We start from the raw sequence: 16,470 nt of genomic DNA, 5'->3' as shown, positions 1-16,470 counted from the left end.
TATTATCTTTAATGTTCAAGGCTGAAGAATTTAAGGCCATCTTGCCGTGCACCTACACCTCCTTGAGAAGGCCAAATTGTCAAGTTGTTTTCTCCTTTTGTTGATTGGGAAAAACAAAATATATATAATCTGTGTTGGTGTAAATGAACCTTTTATTGCATAAGCGCTCTGCGGCAGCAACTTTATACGTTTTAGGAACGCTGGTCTATTAATATACCACCCCTTGTACAAATAAATGTTTCTCCCTCTCTCCTTCCCTTTAAAATTGTCCTTGGAAACTTAAACAGTCTGCAGCCTTGATATCTCATTCTTGCTGATAAGTTTCACGTGAAGAGCTCAGTTTCCCGACGAGTGTTGTTGGTTGCGCATTTTCATGTTGAGTTAACTGCTGTTCAATTTTGCTCACGAAGGTTTTACCATGTCGGGTATCTCTTTGTTGTTGCCTGATTGTTGTATTAATCTGGCTGGGACTCTACATTTAGTTGAGTTTAAATAGTTTGTCTTACTCGGTGTTGTTAAACCTGTCACGGAACTTTTACGGCGTTCACAAGAATTTCAGTCGTCTGGATCATGAACTTAACCCCCTTTCCCACATTTTCTGTTTTTAAATGACGAGATGCAATACCCTTGACTTCAGCATGTTTTCTAATTCCGGAGGAGGACGTTGCAATGGGTGTGGGGGGCATGGAGGAACAGGTTGGGGAGACTTGGAATTGGAGACGCTGCGATGTATTTTTTTCGTTCCGCAAAATTCCTTTTCGATCCTCGGAAGAATGGAACCAGTGATGAAGTGTCGTGGCATCAGTCGTGATGACCTCGTAACGGTAATTGTGTAAGGACGTTGCTGTGCACCACCCGTGAATGTATTGAGCCGTCAATGATTTCAGAGCTTGGGTCAGCGCAGCGTGAAACGTGGCGTGTGTAGACAGCCTGGTGTCCCTTGGCAATCGGCCACCACTCTCCAGACTTATTAGCGGTGCAAGAAAAGGAAATATAAATTCTGGGCCCCCCGACAAAATGTTTTGAAAGAATCCATACTGCCAAACACAATGGGAACCCGTGCGCTTAATCGGCAGATTTTGAAAAAAAAACAGTCGGCACTTTATTTTATTAACACAAGCACGGATAAACTTTTAAGTCATCAGAGGTCGGCACGGTGGTATTATTGCATTGAAATGCACGCTGTCTGCGAGGCTTTGACCCGGTTCACACGTGGTGCCTAAAGCTAAGTAGAGTGATGTGAAATCTAACACCGCTTGGTTGATTGCTGACGGACATTGATTTTATTGACAAATTCGTCTCCTCCCGGGCATGTATCTGCATTGTCCGTCCTGTCGGTCCTCATCGATCCAATTTAGCGCCGCTTTCATCGCGCGGAAGCCGATGAATGGGCGGCGAAAGGAAATGAAATGCATGTTATAATCGAGCTCCGTGTGGTCGGCTTTACGTGCGGTGCTTACTCGCAATTTCCACGCTCTGAAGCGGAGAATTTTTGCCGTCCCGGCTTGAGAAGCTCCGCACTTCTGCTGCGGAACAGCGCTGCAAAAAAAACCCCCATCAATCTTAACAAAAAAGAATCCCTCTCTTAAACCTAATGTGATTTTCGTGCGGTATACGCGGCGAGGTATTCATCCCTACAAACGATCAACCTCTGCCTACAAATGCAGCTGCTGTCGACGTGGCTTCATGTCGCGGTATTTCACGAGGCCGTAACGACGTGCCCACAATATGCGCCGACGTGCCGCTAAGGCTGGCGAGACAACTTAAGCCGTTGCAGGCTTGGTTAAGGAGTCTCTTGGGTATCGCTCTGCGGCTGGTAATGCATGCCCGCATGTTATGTGTATTGCGCGAATGCGCAACGTGTGTGAATATCCTTGAAAATGCCAGCGCGTGGGTGCGTGCGTCTCTGCGCCTCTGTGTGTGTGTGCGCGTGCGCGAGCGTCTTCTCGCACGTGTGCACAGCTGGGCCAGGCTGGGTTACGTGAACTTCGTGGGAAAGTTGTTAATTTGATTTTTACTCGCCCAGGGAATGTTGCTAAATCTGCAGGGTCAGTTTGAGAGAGGGCAGAGTGGGGCGGGGGATGGGCGGCAGGGGCGGGGGGGTATGTGAGGGTGTCTGCAAGAGGGACGGAGGAAACTCGGCGGTGGCACCGGGGGTGGCTTCGTTCCATCAAAATTAATTACCGAGTGCACTTGCACATTCATACGAGCTGGACATTGAACAGACTTCCTGTGTTGGGTAGGCGGTTGTGGGTTCATTCGCTTGTTTAAAGAGCCAGGAACTTAGAAATGACATTCCCGAAATGTAACAAACAACTCTTTGTGGGCATTTCACAAGGGGGACGCTGCAAAAAAACAACAACATACTCCCACCCAAATCACGCTCGTGGCTTTGAATTTAATGAAGCGCTTGTCTTACCTCTGAATAATTTGTGGTTATTATTCTAGAAACAACATTATACACAACTCACGACTGGTTAATTTCAGAGAAAAACCATCCACTGTCACACCCACCCCCCCACACCTTGACAGTTTTTATTAAATAACTATACTTCACCTCGCTTGTTTGTGAGCTTTCAGTGAAGGGGTTGGGTAGGGCTTGTTCGGATATCATTGGCCACCAATGTTAGACTGGGTTCAGGAATTCAACTCGGGTCACTTGAGCTGACAGCGCGGCGCGCCAACTCAAGCACTACCATTTCACCCCACGAGGGAAATACTTTCCGCAAAAGTGCACGAACGTGGGACGAATTGGCTTGAATTGCCTCTTTAAAAAAAAAAACCCGGTAAAATGATGCAGCCCAGAGTTTACTTAGGCCTCATGTATTTCTGCCCTGTTGCGCAATGATTCCGTCATGCGAATGCTATCGCACAGACGCCTGATGTTCATTCTTACCGATCAATTGCATTGGTCATCCCAACTTATGGGGGGGTGGGGGGGGTGGGCGCTGCACCCTCCAAACAACTAGGATCGCATTGTCGGCACGGTTGGGCTTATTGAATAGACAGCCTTGACTATTAATGTGCGTGTGCTGCAAATCCTGATGGTCTGGGGCACATTCCTGGCCCACGGGCAAGATCAGCGAGCGGTAAGCGGTACAATATCTGAACCCTCTAAAAGCAATGGATGTCCTCTGCGTGTGTAAACATGAGGACTGAGGAGGAAATCGAAAGGCATTGGGTCAAGACATCAGCTAGCCCCACGCTCCCCCCACCCCCCCACCGTGTGTCCTGACAGCTGTAATAGTTTCTCGCTGAACAGCACTCGTCTCTCCTGTCTGTGTGGCTCAGGGTAGGGAATCTTTGTTACGGGGGGGCTGAATAATGTTGTATCCTGCTGGTCCGTATTGGGCTCGTGCGAGTAATTGTGCACAGCTAGTAATATGCAGGTGGCGTGGAATATATGATTTGGCTTGAGCGCAGCTGGAGATTCATTCTCGCATATATGCCCCTGTCAAGTACAGTTATATACGGCACACGGCTGTGAAATATTGCTTTGTATTAATAATTGATGTTGACCCGCGCACATTCTTTCCGTCTGATGAGATTCTTTATCAGCTGAGAAGGAAGTTAACTTACTTAACCATGTACACGTGGTTGATCTGGCAGATGCACTCTGGCTGTTCCTTTGCGTGTAAGATAACGCGTATGCAGTATTTGCTTACCTATTTTTAACGAGCTGCACTTGTGGCAGCCAAAGCAGTGGTGCAAATTTATTAAATCCCCCCCCCCCACACACACACTGCCCGCCGCCACATTTGTCCACCCAGCAGTTTAAATGGCTTTACCACAGTTAGTCGATTGGCAGGTCAAGTGTGGTTGGGTAAAATGTAGAGGCACTATCACCTCCTTCCAAGACAGGAGGCTGGCGGCCGGCGTTCTCTTAGAGCTCCCTCTTAGCAGAGGCCCCTTTCACCAGTTGGTCGATGGGTCACGTGTGGTTGCATAAAGGTGTGTGGGTATTTCTACTTCTTGCGAGGCGTCTCGCCAGCGTGGAAGAGGAGCCCAGCATCTCCTAATGGGAGGGCCTTCTCTTAGAGGGCCCCTCCAGTCGAGGCCCCATTTCCAATAGCAGTGGGAGGCCCCATCTGCCAGCAGTGGCGTGAGCAAGCAAGTGCAGGGCTGCGCACAATTTTGCCTTTCACAGAGAGGCTGCAGGGATCGCCCGCAAGAATGCCGACGGGTCTGTCTGCGTTGTAGTTGAACTCTTTATCTGCTCGTACGTTTCCTGTGGCTTTTAGTCAACTATTTCTCTCCCACCCCCCAAAATGTTTTAATAAGTGATCGTTTTCAGAGGAGAGCTTTTTTTTTTACTAATCTCTGTTATTATTACGTGCCCTGAATCGTACAAGAAGGGCTTTTAAGGATGGTAATCTTCCAGATGGCGTGCGCACACTAGCGCGTGCACGTTGGTACGGACGCGTGCGTGTGTGTATGAATGAGTGCGCGTGTACGCGCAGCAGCCGTCCATCTGTTTAAATATTTCATATTGTCCCATTTTTAAACTAAAGAGGTGCCAATGGGGACTGCTTGCCACCCAGCAGGCAATGCGTCGTTAACAGTTATATTTATGACATCCTATAGACTCGTAGGTGGAGAGCGTGTTGGTGTAACTGCCAGGATTTGCACGCATACAAACCCATGCCTGATGCAAGACATTCACGCATGAACTTAACACACACACACGGTTGCATAACAATTCTCTTGTTAAGATAAAAAAAGTGTACGTGACCACGTTGGTATTCATGTGCAAGCACGATCAAATAAAGTTAGAAAAATCATACGCACGCATGTGGATCAAGTATCGCTTTTCCAACGTGTTTGCCATTGGAAACATTTAATTAGAAGTCTGAAGCTGACGGGCAGCTGTCCGTGCATGAATCTGTTTGTACATTTCCATATCATTATTCTTGATATGGTTTGTGTCAAAGCATTTCGGGCAACGCTTTGATCAAATTGGCTGATTTTTTATAATTCTGAATAGCAAGACATTTATATACTGTGGGTTCGTTAATATTGGAGCATCTTTATATAGTGTCCTCCCCATCGCCCTGTCGTTAATGACTGCTGAACGAACGAACAGACGGCATAAAGGCTTTCAATCTTTCAGTTTGAGAACGTTAACTCGGCATCTTCGTCAAGGTGGTAAGGGTTTTTAAAACAAAAAGAATAACCGGCTCGTGCCTGGACGGAGAAGTTGCAGCGCGTAGACGGACTATGGACAAGCGATTTTTTTTACACATTACATAACGGAACTGGTTGACCTAGTTGGGTGTTATTGGCGGTTAATTTCGGTAGAGCGGAGTAGGATAACGTATACACAACTTTGGATGGAGAGCGAAAAAAAACCCGCCGGCTTGTCGTCGCAGTCGTTGGACGTCACGTGAGCGCTCAATTCGATGGGTCTGCGGAACATCGCAGTGGCGGGTGGGGATGCCCGGGTTTTGGTGCTGGTTCCCGCTCGGGTTGCCGTGGATATGGCTATACCACGCCGTTTATACCACGCCATTCGCCCCTCCGATTGGCACGGTTGGCTATGGATGGTGCGCAAAGAAGTTCAACACGAATGCATACTGTATCACGTTGCATCGTTCCTATATATATTTTTTTTGTATAACTTGACGTATTACTGTAGTTGTGGAATCGCACACAATGATTACAGTTCTAAAAGATGGCTATATACACATTACCCATGAAACACGCTTGCTTTGCTGCATCTCAACATAAAGTAAGCCTCGATTTTTGTAGTACTGTTCATTTAATGATTTTTTTTCTTGTGTAACTGACAACTTAGTGATTGGAAGTTGCATAATTAGAAAGCTTGTTGAGTGAACTGCAGTTCAAAAATGTATAAGTAATCTTTGTCCATACTGACATTACAGAAAAGCACTAAAACCACACAATAATAATTTAAGTACAATATATCGCAATAAACGACGTGTGAGAATTATTATCATGGCCATTTGCAAAATAAAGCCACCTCTGCTGTCAATGATTTTGAACAGAGACATTTACCTGACCCAGGGGTCATGGTTACAAGCGACGCAGTGGAATAAGCTAGGCTCGAGTGTTTGCTTCCAGCAGGCAGTTTGCTGAGGCCGGGTGGTTGGTGGGATTGACTCCATTGGCAGGATTTGGTGATGTTTTGTGGGAATGGCGTCGTTGGTGGGTTTGGCAAGGTTGGCGGGTTTGGGTTGCAGGAAGAAGCCAGGGAGGGCTGTGGAGGGGCGGGGGGCGGAGAGTGGTCGCCAGGTTTCCCACGACCTGGGAGCACACGCCAGGGTTATCGCCTCGTGCTTTCCTCGGGCACACAATGGGCGGCAGACGGCGACCCTGGGAGACCCACGGTCGCCACCCCCCCCCCCGTCTCACTTCCGTCCGTGCCCGGCCTCAGGGCTTTCCTTTTAATCTTCCCGGCGGCGAGATGACAAACCTCTTAATTTGCTGGGGCGTTCGTTTATTCAATGAGCACTTTCAGCCGGAGTGGTGGTTTTTAACGGTTGAACATGCAAGATTTGTCCACGTGCGTGTGAACACTGTCCGGAGTCGAGCCGGTGCTGGATGAGCGCTCACCATGCTGCGCGAGTCACTGGGGCTGTTTGACTATGCGTCACTAAGCTGGTCGCAACGGATTGGTGACGGTGGGGGGGGGGAGGATGGTTGTGTGGGACCATAGAAGTACGGTACAACAATGGATTTTTTGCTACACTGCCCTCAGCCGTCCAAAATACAGCCACGTAACCTATAACACCTGTTACGCACGTGGTCTCCCATCCAGGAACTATCGAGGCTCACCCCACCTGCTTGCAAGATCTGATGAGATCTGGTGCATTATCTTTACAGGTATTGTGTAGGTTTAAGATATAATCATAATTATCATGATTGTCTATTTGAAGTTCTATATTTGGTGGTTGGAGGGCAAACAAGTTGAACATTTTATTTTGAGCCTGCTCACATTTTACACACAACTCTCTGATGTCTCCGGCGAATATAACATACACGTTTGTTTGTATAGTAGATACAGCGCACATGTGCAGCATAACACGCCCGCATGCCTCCCGCAAGCCCGCACTCTGAAAGGCACGAACACACAAACACACACACACACGGCATGCACAACTATCGCTCGAGTAATGAGCGAATTCCACCGGGGCCCCCAGCCGCCAATGTCCATCTTGTCATCGCGATGGGGGCCAGATGTGGTCGTTTAGCTGTGGGAGGTGCTTGCTGATAGCACTCAATGGGGCTGCGTACGTGTGTCTGTGTTTGGTGAGGCGTAAGTGTGAGATGTTATTGCGCTGCACTACGAACCCAGTCGTCCGAGTTCGAATCCTGGCCGCGACTAACATCCGTGGTGAGTATTTAAACGGTTTATGGGCTTCTTGGTGGGTCTACTCGGCCTCAAATGGGTACTTGGTGTGGTGCGTAAGCATCACCACTGGGGAGACAAAGGCGGCCGTGCGTGGTCACGGCCACACCACCCTCGTGCGCAATGCCGGCCTTCATATGTCCTGCTCGCTATCCCCACTTGCTCCAACAGTCTGTTAAGGCTACACGGGGCGTCTTTGTATGCATGTGCTCGCGGTTGAGGCGGTGGGGGGTGGGGAGGTCTGGATCCAGTGGGAGCCAGGAGACTGTGTCCCTGGCTCGCGGTTTGCTGTGCTGTGCTGTCCCGTCGTGAGTGAGTTTGGGCCAGAGGAGTGGGGAGTAGTTGGGGGGGGGGGGGTCACAGGAAGCGTTGTGCAGACGCGGCCGGAAGCCTTCTCTCCACAGAACAATCGCCCCCCGTGTTTATATCTCGGCGAGCAGAGCTCGAGCAGCCCCCCCCCCCCGCCCGCGATGCAGCCCCCCGGTGCAGCCTCCCCGGTGCGCAGAGACGCGGGGGATCGCACGCACACAACTCGCACGGGGAGACGCGCGCACGCACAAGCGCAGGCACGTACCACGTCCTCCAGGCACGGGCCACGTACGGAGATCCCCGTTGTCGCCTAAACAGAACTGTTGGAGCGTGTGTGTGCTGTAAGCGAGCGCCTATTAAAGTTGGCACGGTCCACGCGAGGGCGGTGTGACCGAATCGCCACGGTGTGCCCGTCCTCGTCTCCCACTGGACATCTGTGAAAAAGAGCTTTGTCGCTCATTGGATTCCTCCAGGATGAATAAATATTCTGATTCGGTCTCCCACGTGCCGCTATCCACACAGAGCACAAGGGGCTCGTATTAACTCGAGCTGGGGGAGGCCCAGGAAAGGTTCAGATGTCACTCGCCACTGATGTTTGCCGTGGTTGTAAATCAAATGCAGGTTGCCGGATTCGCAGTGCGTTTGTGCACTGACCATTGCACCACCACTTTCCCTTCGGGCACGCGCTCATGCGCCAGCCGTGTACACGCACGCACAGACGTACTGACACACACACAAAGGCGGGAGGGGGGGGGGGCGTATACCCACTCGCGACTCGAGCTGGGGACATCGAACGCGCCCAGATGCTTGCAAAGAGTCTGACGTCTCTAGACTTGTACAACGTCCATCCATCAGTGTCGGCTGCAGGTTCGGAGGTTGATGGTCAATGTATGCCAGCCACTTCCTGGCCGCAGCAGCTCTTGTGCTGTTGCCCGTTCAACATTCATTCATTTTCAACGTGTGTAATTAGTAACAGTTGCATAATGGAATGTTTGCGTAGACGGCCTTGTTTTTATATATAGCACTTCAGCATTCCAACAGAGTATAAAACATGTTCAGCATCTGGATAGGCTGTGCCGTTAGCCTCTGAGACAAACTTAACAGGTAAATGTTTCGCGCGGACGAATAAGCACGCGATACCCACTGTCACAATGGGTGGTGCATTTCGAAGGCTTGCAAGTTCACATTCTGGTTGAAAGTCAACTCTGCCATTCATCGCTCTGGAGTCCATAAGATGTGTAACTGCTTTGTGAGAAGTCGCCACTGCAGGAGTCACATTCATCGACTCTTCCCCAGCAGAGAGCAATGTGGAGTTTCCAACCGTGGCTGAGGATTATTCAGATCCTTGAACAACTGCCCCCAGTTGTTCAAGGAGGAAACCAACGCTTTGACTTTTGACTGCGTGTAGAAGTAACGCCATAGCAGCGGCGATGATAACAACAAAAATACGACGCCCGCTTTGTCAATCCACCGCCGGATGTGGCCTCCCCATTCCGTGAAAGTTATGTAGGGTTGTTTGACTCTCACCACCCCGGGCAGTGCAGGTTGGTATAGTTGAGGGGTGCCAGGTCACATCACTCGCCACCGATGCCGGCTGTTGCTGGAAATCGGTGCGTTAACCACTGCCACCGTCCTACCGTAGTGATGAAGCGCGACGGTCATAATTGGAGCGTGCATTTCCGTGTGCCGCCTTGCAGGCGTAGGGCCATGCAGCTGTCAGCGCTGCTGCTGCGGCTGCTGCTGCTGCTGCTGCTGCTGCCGCCGCCGCCGGCGGCTCTGGCGCGTCCGTCGCACTCGCCGCTGCCGCGCTCCTTCCCCGAGGCCAGCCCGCTCACTCACCTCGTGTACAGCCCCGACACGGGCGACGTCTACGTGGGCGGCACCAACCGCCTGCTGCAGCTGACGGCGCTGCTCGCCGACAAGGCGGAGGCGGTGACCGGGCCCGTGCCCGACAGTCTCGAGTGCCTGCCGCCCTTCCCGGACGTGTGCGAGGTGCGCGAGGCGGACGACGCCGTCGCTCTGCTGGCGCTGGACGCGGCGCGGGGCCGCGTGGTGGCGTGCGGCAGCGTGCACCACGGCACCTGCTCGGAGCGCGACGCGGCCAACGTCAGCCGCGTGCTGTACCGCGCCGACGCGCCCACCTCGCTGCAGGCCGTCGTGTCGGGCGCCGAGGCCGCGGTGGGCTTCGTGGCGCGCGCCGGCGAGCGCGACATGCTCTTCGTGGGCACCGCGGGCGGCCGGCAGAAGCTGAAGCCGCTCTCCATCCGCTTCCTGCCGCCGGCGGGTGGCGCGGGCCCCGGCGTGGGCGACCCGTTCACCCACGACGACGAGTACTACCTGCGCGGGGAGTACTCGCAGTTCGACCACAGCTTCGTGGCGGCGTTCGAGGCCGGCCACTTCGCCTACTTCGTGTTCCAGCGCAAGGAGCCGCGGTTCGCGCGCGGTGACCCGCGCACCTTCGTGGGCCGCTTCTGCAAGCGGGACCTCAACTTCCTGTCGTACGTAGAGGTGCCGCTCGCGTGCGACGCCTCCGGCCCGCCCGGCGAGCCGGGCTCCGGGCGGCAGCACGTGCTCGCTCGCGCGGCGTCGCTCGGCCGCCTGGGCTCGGAGATCGCGTCCGGGGCGTCCGGGGCGGCCGGCGAGCAGGCGCTGTTCGTGGCCTTCGCCGACGAGGCGGCGTCGCCGGGCGCCGCGACGGCGTCGTCGCTGTGCGCGTTCGCCGTGCCGCGCATCAACGAGGCCGTGGAGAAGGCGCGCGAGGCGTGCTACCGCGGGGAGGACGCCTCCGCCTACGTGGAATACGTCAGCTCGCTCGTGTGCACCAACAGTCACGTCTCCGTGCGTAGCCGTTTCGTTCTTGTCGCCGGTTACGCCTCGCTCTCGGCTGTTATTGTCTTCGCGCTGTTGGGCAACAAGTCTCGTCCTCCCTGGTTCTCCCGTGCCATTGCTTCCCCTCCCGAGTTGCTATCCAGCGGCGGCCTCCAAACTCTTTGGTTTCACCTCGCCGTCTCTTTTTCTGTCTTTTATTTTGCTTCTTTCACCTTCTTCTCTCGGACTCCATTCTGTAGTTGATTCGGCCAGTTACTCGTCAGTTGTTCTCATGACTTGTCCTGCCCGTTAACCCCTGATAGCTTTTTTGTTTTGATAGCAGCATTGGTGGCACCTGATCTTTTCCCTACTCCTTCATTCCTTAACCGATCTCTTTGCCTTGCTCCAAACATAACTACAGTATCATAACATACTTATTTTGTATTTATCTTTAGGATTATGTGCATGCTGATTTTGTACGTTTGCTCACTGACAAAGACATTTTCAGTCTATAATTTTAATGGTAGGTTTATTTGAACAGTGAGAGACAGAATAACAACAAAAACATCCAGAAAAACGCATGTCAAAATGTTATAAATTGATTTGCATTTTAATGAGGGAAATAAGTATTTGACCCCTCTGCAAAACATGACTTAGTACTTGGTGGAAAGACCCTTGTTGGCAATCACAGAGGTCAGACGTTTCTTGTAGTTGGCCACCAGGTTTGCACACATCTCAAGAGGGATTTGTCCCACCCCTCTTTGCAAATCTTCTCCAAGTCATTAAGGTTTCGAGGCTGACGTTTGGCAACTCGAACCTTCAGCTCCCTCCACAGATTTTCTATGGGATTAAGGTCTGGAGACTTGCTAGGCCACTCCAGGACCTTAATGTGCTTCTTCTTGAGCCACTCCTTTGTTGCCTTGGCCGTGTGTTTTGGGTCATTGTCATGCTGGAATATCCATCCACGACCCATTTTTAATGCCCTGGCTGAGGTAAGGAGGTTCTCACCCAAGATTTGACGGTACATGGCCCCGTCCATCGTCCCTTTGATGCGGTGAAGTTGTCCTGTCCCCTTAGCAGAAAAACACCCCCAAAGCATAATGTTGCCACCTCCATGTTTGACGGTGGGGATGGTGTTCTTGGGGTCATAGTCAGCATTCCTCCTCCCAACACGGCGAGTTGAGGTTGATGCCAAAGAGCTCCATTTTGGTCTCATCTGACCACAACACTTTCAACCAGTTGTCCTCTGAATCATTCAGATGTTCATTGGCAAACTTCAGACGGGCATGTATATGTGCTTTCTTGAGCAGGGGGACCTTGCGGGCGCTGCAGAATTTCAGTCCTTCACGGCGTAGTGTGTTACCAATTGTTTTCTTGGTGACTATGGTCCCAGCTGCCTTGAGATCATTGACAAGATCCTCCCGTGTAGTCCTGGGCTGATTCCTCACCGTTCTCATGATCATTGCAACTCCACGAGGTGAGATCTTGCATGGAGCCCCAGGCCAAGGCAGATTGACAGTTCTTTTGTGTTTCTACCATTTGCGAATAAACGCACCAACTGTTGTCATCTTCTCACCAAGCTGCTTGGCAATGGTCTTGTAGCCCATTCCAGCCTTGTGTAGGTCTACAATCTTGTCCCTGACATCCTTGGAGAGCTCTTTGGTCTTGGCCATGGTGGAGAGTTTGGAATCTGATTGATTGATTGTTTCTATGGACAGGTGCCTTTTATACAGGTAACAAGCTGAGATTACGAGCACTCCCTTTAAGAATGTGCTCCTAATCTCAGCTCGTTACCTGTATAAAAGACACCTGCGAGCCAGAAATCTTTCTGATTGAGAGGGGGTCAAATACTTATTTCCCTCATTAAATTGCAAATCAATTTATAACATTTTTGACATGCGTTTTTCTGGATTTTGTTGTTGTTATTCTGTCTCTCACTGTTCAAATAAACCTACCATTAAAATTATAGACTGATCATTTCTTTGTCAGTGGGCAAACGTAGAAAATTAGCAGGGGATCAAATACTTTTTTCCCTCACTGTAGTGATCTTCGCTAAAGATGCCAAAGGTCGCTACGTGAAAATAACCCTATTTTGCATACAGTGCATCGAGTTGTCTTTTTGTGCAGTCCATTGGTAACTCGAAGGAGACCAATTCACAGCACTTAAGAACCTGGTTTGATCAGAGGCGGCTGACACCCAGACTGGAGCCCAGAAGCTAACGATGCTGTCCTGGATTTGACGCAGCTGTTGCCAGCTCCTTGGCAACCAGGCTGGCTCTCTGTCTGCCTGTCTCTTTGTCTGCCTACGTGATCTATTTGTGTTTCTGCCAGTATGATCCTCTTCTACCAGGGCTGATCGAATTGTTGCCAGCAGGTCCAAATCTGATCACCCCCCCCCCCCCCCGAGCTCTTTAAGATTGCCCTTGACCTGACCCTTCCCCGCTACAAACAACCCTGCACTGCTTTGAAATATAATTAATTGAGCTCACGTCATTAATACAAACAAATGTGTAACGTGATGAACTCGACTGGCCAACTCGGCAATCCCCCACTTTGTAGTCGCTGCTCGACGTGCAGCAGAGGTGGGGTGGTCGGCGCAGTTTAGGGGTCTGGTGGGGGTGGTGAGAATGTCAGCTTTGCATCGTGTCTCCATGCCATCTCGCTCTTCTGAATTACATCTCCCTCCTGTCGTCGCTTTCTTTGACCTCGGCTTTGTAAGTCTACGCACGTAGCCAACCATGCTAATCGGAGGTGCGGGAAATTTGGCGGTGTGATCTCATTGTTTTCTGTTGCTACATCTGTCATCTGCGTCTCTTCTCCACATCCCCACTGCATCTCTATCTCTCATCTGTATGTTCTCTACTCTCCTACGTCTATGTTCCTCGTCCACACATCTTTCTATTGCTGCATTTCAGCCTCTTGTCTGTGTCTCTTGTTGTCATCGCAGTACTTCTCGGTTTCTTGTCTTTGTTCTCTCATGTCACTGCACTTGCGCCTGATTGTCTGCATCTCTTTTGTCGTCCCCTGTATCGCTTTTTTGTCTCCTGTCATCTCGTGTTCGAGAAACGGCTTGAAACTCTCTGCGAGTTCGGTCTTGTTATTTTAACCTTTTTTTATAGCCTTTCACATTTTAACAATGTGTAATTGGAACACAAAGAGCAATCTCATTTATATTCCATGCTGTAAATGGAATTAATGTGGCCTTCGTTAAAATGACAGGACCTTTTGATATCGGTGTCACAGCCGACTGGATGTCAGGATTTTTATTAAAAAAAGCGTAATACAGGTATCCCTCGATTTACGAAATTTAGCATTTACGCAATTGACAAATAAATTATGGACACTTTTCGATTCACGGAATCACATTTTTTGCGTTCATGAAATTTCACACGGCACGTGCCGCACTGCGACCGCTGAGCATTTTGGTTTCTCCCGTCGCTCGTCGCCAGAGTGGGCAAGCGGCGGAGTGCGGCGTCGACCACCTGCCCAACCCCATCGTGGGCCGCCAGACGCTGGTGTCGCCGGCGCTGGCCGTGTTCCCTGACGTCCACCTCACGGCCGTCGCCACCACCCTCGTCGAGCAGCGGTGGACGATCGCCTTCGTGGGAGACTCCACGGGGCGGCTCGTGAAGGTACGAGCAGCCCCCCCCCCCACCCACGTGCGATCGCGGGGCTCCCGGTGGAGACTAACCCCCCTGCCTGCCCGCCCGCTCGCTTGGCACGGCGTGGAGGCCAACTCCCCGGAAACACTGAAACGGATTAATTGTGCTTGAAACTGTCCACACATTTGTGACGTAATTTATTTTTGTGGGGCGGGTGGGGTGATGTGGCTGTGTGCGGTAGCCCGTTTGCTGCGTGCTGCAGAGGTCTATGGTTCGAGCCCAGCGGCCACCCTGGTCAATACTGCGGGTGGCTTTAGAAACGTGCGTTTAGAGCAGTGGTTCTCAACCTGGGGTGCACGCAGCCCCTGGAGGGTGCGAGATGCCCTTTTCTGGGGGTGCGAGACATGCTAGATATTTTTAGAAGGTAAATCATCAACGCAAATTAAGCACGGGCACGTAAGTACAACTACTTAAGTTCATCAAACCTGTGTATATATTGATGCAATACATTTTTTTTACGATTGACAACCAAAAAGGTGCACGGCTACAGTAAAAGTATTGGCTTCTATAAAATTCCACGTGATAAGCCACTTCGTTGAGCTATCATTTGTGGCCAAGGTTGCTTCTGAATAAGAGCTGTGTCGTTCAGGTGGGCTTCACCTGGTAAAAAAATGTAATGGTTTAATTTGTAATAGTTCATAGGATGAAGGCCTATCCACATTGTTCATTATGGAGGTTCTTAAACCGGACATCACCGCTCTGGTCAGCGCGGGTTGAAGTGCGTGGGGACCAGGCCTAGTTTGTTCAGATCAGAGATATATAGCTGAGTGGGCCTTACCTGATACAATTTTAAATTTTAGCCATAAATGCGCGCGCCGTCTGCTTTCACAGTGCACGTTAAAGATCCCGTGGTGCTATTTGAAAACGGGTTGGCCACGTGTGCTGGTGTCACACCCTGGCCGACCTCTATACCCGTCTGTGGAACACAGCAGGACCTGTGTGATAACCCTGCAATATAAGAATTTTGCAAGTACAAACTCTCGGGACTTCTTATTATTTGTTTCCTTATTTGGCCGAAAGCGTTGCATTCCCCTGAGGGTTATGTTCGCGATGGTGATGCGTAGGCAGAGTCGAACACCAGCGACTGAGGCTGCAGTCTTGTGACGGTGCAAGATGGATACTAAAAGGCAAAGGCCTTTCGGAATTTCTGGGTCATCACACAGCTTTGATCAGCTACGGCTGTATAACTGGTCAAATTCTGAAAAGCTAAAGTAATGAATTGTCTCAATCTCAAGAGCACAATAAGAATGTGACTGATGATGAAAATGCTATTTTAGTGTACATATTTGAATCAGAGTGCTCAAGTGTGGAATTTAACCAAAGGAAGATTAATTTGATGCATTGGCAGCCTGAGGAACCAGGTGCGAATCTTTGTTTTCTTTTTATTTAGTACAATAATTTTTTTTTACTTTTTTAAAGATTTGGCTGCAGTTAACAATGACATTTTAAACTGCTCTACACAGTCAACTTGCTAAAGCAAAACCAAAAACATTGGAAACCGAAACGAAAAGTGGAAAAGAGCGCAAGACTCGCCACTGCCCGCTGGCAGGGTGCCATTCCTGAAATAAACATTCGCCCGTTTTGTGCCTAGCAGTGGCTGTGAACGTGTCGCTACGGTAACAGCGAAAAAAACTATCCGGCCATAATTACAGTCCGTCTGTCTTTCAGCAACACCCGCCCCATTAACCAAAGCCAAATAAACATCCTTCCTTCGCTGACTTTTTTGTCTTAATCTGACAATGCGCGACACGTAAGGATCTTTTCAAATGGAACGCCGTGCCGTGTGGCCGGCGTGTCTTTGTGGCCATTGCCGTCTGGATCCGGCGTCAATGCCAGACACGGGGCCTAACACGGCGTGGGGCTTTCTGCCACCGCCCCACCACCACCGCCGCCGCCGCCGCCGCCCATGATTTACTCCTCGGCAGGGGAAGAGGGGAACGGTGGCGAGGGTAACGGGACCCCACCGTCCCAGAATGAGCGAGCAGAGGCGATTTTTTTTTACCATCGCCGCCGCCGCTGGTGGCACGGTGAACGCGCGTTGCCGGGTGGCGGCTTGCGTTCGTGCGCACGCACGCACGCCGCCACCGCTCCGTTGGGCCAACGACGTCAGCGTTGTGACGGACGTTCCCAAGGCTATGGGTTGGTGTGGGTGGCTCGGAGGCAACACTTGGATCGCGAGCGACCCAGAGTTCAGGCACTCGAGACAAAGCCGGCTGCTCGTGTCCCAGGCCGAGAGTCCTGTTCCTCTTACTTGACGATGACCCCTTCTGATTCAACACTGTTTGATTTTTTTAAGTAGCATTTTATTAAAAGCTGTTCGAG

The 16,470-nt window shown here is 50.9% G+C and overlaps 1 protein-coding gene across 2 annotated transcripts in view; it reads left to right on the top strand.

Moving 5' to 3' along the window:
- The window catches only part of LOC116942347 (plexin-B1-like), a 129,342-nt gene that overhangs the window by 57,014 nt on the left and 55,858 nt on the right, over positions 1-16,470 (top strand). For both annotated transcript variants that reach the window (XM_032954136.2, XM_032954135.2), the window contains exons 2-3: positions 9,376-10,516; positions 13,936-14,118. In XM_032954136.2, the coding sequence (XP_032810027.2) occupies positions 9,376-10,516; positions 13,936-14,118 (1,324 nt within the window). The remainder of the gene's footprint in view (positions 1-9,375; positions 10,517-13,935; positions 14,119-16,470) is intronic.

Source organism: Petromyzon marinus, chromosome 14 (assembly GCF_048934315.1).
Source record: "Petromyzon marinus isolate PM22_M1 ecotype Great Lakes invasive population chromosome 14, UKy_Petmar_22M1.pri1.0, whole genome shotgun sequence".
Lineage (NCBI taxonomy): Eukaryota > Metazoa > Chordata > Hyperoartia > Petromyzontiformes > Petromyzontidae > Petromyzon > Petromyzon marinus.
Note: the sequence above shows the minus strand (reverse complement) of the source record. Positions and strands in the feature narration are given on the sequence as shown.